The 4602-nt window shown below is 48.0% G+C and overlaps 1 protein-coding gene across 1 annotated transcript; it reads left to right on the top strand.

Moving 5' to 3' along the window:
• The first annotated feature begins 910 nt into the window (after positions 1-910).
• Positions 911-2889, top strand: ID3 (inhibitor of DNA binding 3). The gene is made up of 3 exons (XM_050932537.1): positions 911-1402; positions 1585-1661; positions 2346-2889. Exons 1-2 carry the CDS (start codon positions 1082-1084, stop codon positions 1639-1641), a joined length of 378 nt encoding a protein of 125 aa, XP_050788494.1. The 5' UTR covers positions 911-1081; the 3' UTR covers positions 1642-1661; positions 2346-2889.
• The last annotated feature ends 1713 nt before the right edge of the window (positions 2890-4602 follow it).

The following is a 4602-nucleotide window of genomic DNA, read 5'->3' as shown; positions in this document are numbered from 1 at the left end:
ATTGACTTCAGTGGAGTTACTCTGGATTTACACTCAAATGTGCGTGGGAATAAGGCCCCAAGGGAATTGGGTCTTGTCTACACCCCAAAAGTGGGACCCACCCATAAAGTTTTGTCCTTTTAGTTAAACCAATATAACCATGTCAATTTTATCCTGTTCCTGTTGTTTCAAATAAAATAAACCCATACTTCTATATATTCCTCCCCCCCCCCAAAAAATGTTTCTGCAGTCAGAGTTGCTGACCCAAATCTGTTTTCTCCACGATAACCTCAGCTTTACCGCAATTACATTTTTTTTCTTCTGGTCACAAGATAATTCCTGACGGCAGAAAGTCTGGAGGTCATATGAGCAGCAAATTGAGGAACAAGGCGCCACTAATTTCTTACAAGATCCCCCCCTTAAAAAAAAACCAACCCTACAAAAATTCTCTGCTGTGAGGGGATTTATGGCTTTTGTGGGTTCTGAAGTTTTAGGGGCTGCAGCCTGAGAATGGGCTTTGCAAAACATGCACTTTGAAAGCGGGGTTTGTCTTTTCCAGCCAAAGCTTTTTTCCCATTTTTTTTTCTTTAAAGGGGACGGGATTAAAAACGATGCAAGGGAGGAGAACTAAACTTTGAATTTTAAATCGTTTTACTGGAGTTAAAAAAAAACGGGGGGGGGGGTGAGAGCTAGGTCCGCCCCGTTTGTAATCAGAGTTTCCTCATTCCTTTCATGTCCTCTGCGCTTTGGTGTCAGCCCAAGCCAATGGAAACCTGCTTTGCCATTTCACCCGCTTGTAAACGCTCAATGCAACATGTCCACCGACTGTCACCAGGGAGGGAGACGGGGAGGGGGCGGGGACAGCGGCGCGGCTCGTTTGCATAGAACGGGGCGGAGCCGGAGCGCCTGGCTTATAAAAGGCCAGAGGGGGCGAGCCGCCGGCAGCCCGTTGCACGGAGCAATAGGGGTTTGCACGCTTGGGATTGCACCGCAAGCGAGACGTGCAAAGCAGCCAGCCGGGGCGGCGGGGGTGATCTGCCAGCCCGAGACACCCACCCAGCGCGCCCAGCCCAGCCTAGTCTAGCCTAGCCTAGCCTGGACCATGAAAGCCATCAGCCCGGTGCGGTCCGTCAGGAGCTGCTACGAAGCCGTGTGCTGCCTGTCGGACCAGAGCCTGGCCATCGCCCGGGGCGGCCCCGGCAAGAGCTCGGCGCTGGAGGAGCCCATGAGCCTGCTCTACGACATGAACGATTGCTACTCCAAGCTGCGCGAGCTGGTGCCGGGCATCCCGCAGGGCACCAAGCTGAGCCAGGTGGAGATCCTGCAGCACGTCATCGACTACATCTTCGACCTGCAGATCGTGCTGGAGGAGCAGGCGAAGGGCCAGGACCCGTCCGCCGAGACCTCCCTTCTCTCCCTGAAGGTAAGGACGGGATTCTGGCTGGTGGATCTTCATGGGATCGGCTTTGCATCGGGGCACCTTTTCCCCCAGCCGGGTAGTGCCCTGTGCAGGCAAGGATCGGCCAGTGGGGCTTTTCCCCAGGGGAAAAAAGCCCCCCACACCAGGCCCCCCCCTTTACTTACTTATTTCTCTTTTTTCTGCAGGCCTCTGAGCTCGCCTCTGAACTGTGTTCGAAAGACGAGAGACGTTTGTGCCATTAATGTCCCGTCCCCCCCACCAGGTAAGACATGGACCACGCGCTTCCTTGTCACTTTCCATCCCCAGCCCGCTTCTCTGGCCCCGGGAATTCGCGTGTGCGGCTCCGACCTAAACCAGGGATGGGAGGCTTTTAAACTGCCCCCTTCGTGCGATCCGCGCTGCTTGGGCGCTGCGCATCCCTGGCGTTTGATCGAGGGGGGTGTTTTTAACAGCCGCTGTAGCGGAATGAGAGCTGTAGCCATTGTCCGTGCTTGTGGCCGCGATGCAGCCTCTTTCCAGCTCCTGCAAATGGAGTCATTCTCGGTCCAATGTCAGCGGTTGTTATAGCGAACTCTGCAGCTGCTTACACAGCCCTGGTGAAATTAGTAGAATCAAGAGGCTTTATTTTTTTAACGGGGGGGGGGGGGGAAATGTTTTCAGGCAGGAAGGCACCGCCAAACGTGTCCCTCCCTTCTAATCTGTGTAATTTTAGATCCATCTGTAGAGAGTTAGAAACAGAAGGGCTTGTCTTTTTTTTTCTTGGTGCCAATTAGCAAACATCCAGCATGAGTGTTGGTTCCTGATTCCTTATCAGCTGGAGGTAAATAGAAGTTTCCTCTCTCTGGCGCCAGGATGTCTAGTGCAGACCTGCCTCTGATCTGCTCTGAATAACTGACATGTCTCTTTCTCTCTCATCCCCCGCCCCCCTCCCCTCTACCCCATTCAGACTGCAGGTGTGGGATCACAACACTTGGTTCTCTCCAAGGGAGGAGAAGAGAGACCTTGACTTGGAAAGGATCAGACTTCAACCCTATGCATCCAATAATGGAAGGGACTTCAGCCTTTATCTTCCAGATATTGTCTGTGGAGCATGTGGCACAAGGCATTGGATGCTTGGCTGGTTTTTCAGTACTGTTTCCGCTTCCCCAGTCTGCTTCTCTTGCCTGAAAATAAATCTCAACAGGCCAGGAAAGACTATGATGCGGCCCCCTCCATCCCCCAACTAAATGGATCTGAACTCTTGACTGTTTGAATTTTAACCGCCTCATTGCACAAGGGCAAGAAATGCTGGGAACTCCTGACTCCTTGAGCATCATCTGCACTGTAAGATCAGTGTTTTATGTTCGCAGAATCCCAAGCGTGCTAGACTGGCTCCCCGGTCATTATATAGATCTTTTTAAAACGTGGCTGGCTGTAAAGGAGACCACAACATGCTTTAAAAAGACTTGCAGAGATGCAGTTGTATGTATATTTTGGATTATAGTGTGTTTTTTTAAAAAAAAAAATCCTTAAAGGGGGCTGGGTAGGGGTTAATACCAACAAAAATTTCAAAACTGAGCTGTTCTGGGGCTGTGGCCTCATGTTTATTGTTGAACTCTATAATAGAGTATAACATTTGTACCTTTTTTGCAGGAAGGTGAATTTCTGCGATCATGCATTGTACTTGCTTTATAAACTTTTTATAAAAGTTAAAAGATTTTACATAATAAAATTTTTAAGTTTGGTTTTTTTAATAGTCCTTCCCTTGCCCCAAAATTCTGAAAGTCACTTCAGGGTTCTGAGAGTCACTTCAGGGTTACTTCCTTGGAACTTGAAACTAGCTTTGGGGAGCGAAGTAACTTTACAAAAAGCAATTGCAATAAAATTGATCCATTGCTGTATTGAGTTATCCACTTCATGCTGTCTGAGAGGAATGACACTATATTACTTGAATCAAGTTGAATTTGCAGTTCAGTGATTTTATGCTAATAGTACTATTGGGGTTTAAGATATCAAATCATGTATCCTAGTGAGAATCAACGTTGTTAGTTACTTACTACTTTAACTTTCACCTCTTTTGCAGAACAGGACTGTTAGGTAAGATGGGCATGACCCCTATCAATGTGAGTGCCAGGTCAGAGTTTGAGTGGATGGTGATTTGGGGCGTAAGGTGGCCATGGACAAGAGTATTTCCTACTGCTGTTATTACTTCTGTGGGCGTGATTTTTATTTTTATTTTTTCCCCCACTCCCACTCTTCTGGGCTCAGTAGCGTAATAGCTGATGGTATCCACAATGTCACAAAAGGCCTTGAAATGGCTTATGGACCTATAATTGGTTCGTAGACAGTCCTCTGTGTGGGTATGCAAAAAGCAACATAACTGGGTGAGCCTTTTTAAAGGAATTTTTTGTTTGACCTAATGGGCCAGTCCTGTTCTGGATCTTGGTGTTGGTCTAAATCCAGAACCTTTAGTGTTCTTTTGCACAGCATGCAGGTAAATAATGTCTGGGTAAAAAAAAATGATGGATTGGTGGTGTGATCAGTTGAAACCCCACCACCTCTTTTTATTTATTTTTCTTAAAGTTGTTTTGGACTTTACTCATTCAGATTGCCCTGTTCCAGCCAGCTTCCTCCAACATGCTCCAGGTTCTCTGCCTCCTTTCACTCTGCAACAGTGGAGATCACAAAGGCAAGGCCAAGCAATCTGAAAAATCCCAACAGGCAGCACAGTGCTTGACTGCTGTCACAAGCTGTGGGTTATAGGAAGCCAGTTCCATAATGCAGGGGTTCTCAGATGGGGGGGTCAGGACCCCTCAGGGGGTTGCAAAATTATTTCATGGTGGGGCGTGAGCTGTCAGCCTCCACCCTAAACCCCACTTTGCCTCCAGCATTTATAATGGTGTTAAATATATTGTGCTTTTCACTTACAAGGGGGGGTCGTATGCAGACACTTTGTATGTGAAAGGGGTCACCAGTGCAAAAGTCCAAGAACCATTGCATTAATGGAATGTGGTCAAGAGGGATTGTAGATTTGTTACAGCCCTGGTTGACTAGTACTAGACAGATTGGGTGCTGTGCTGTGATCTCCCAGCTGCCATCAGACAAAATTGAACTAAGTTCCCTAGTGCTGACACTGGGGTGAATCTGATTGGATCCAACAGGTGTGTATTTTTACACCTCCCTTGAATACAGTGCTTAACAAGGTGGTCTAATTACCATGCCAT

The sequence above is a fragment of the Gopherus flavomarginatus genome, chromosome 22 (assembly GCF_025201925.1).
Source record: "Gopherus flavomarginatus isolate rGopFla2 chromosome 22, rGopFla2.mat.asm, whole genome shotgun sequence".
In the NCBI taxonomy this organism is placed as follows: domain Eukaryota; kingdom Metazoa; phylum Chordata; order Testudines; family Testudinidae; genus Gopherus; species Gopherus flavomarginatus.
Note: the sequence above shows the minus strand (reverse complement) of the source record. Positions and strands in the feature narration are given on the sequence as shown.

Coding starts and splice junctions, on each gene's coding strand:
- ID3 (XM_050932537.1), top strand. CDS start 1,082: ATGAAAGCCATCAGCCCGGTGCGGTCCGTCAGGAGCTGCTACGAAGCC. Junction 1,403..1,584: donor CCTCCCTTCTCTCCCTGAAG/GTAAGGACGGGA, acceptor TTTTTTCTGCAG/GCCTCTGAGCTCGCCTCTGA.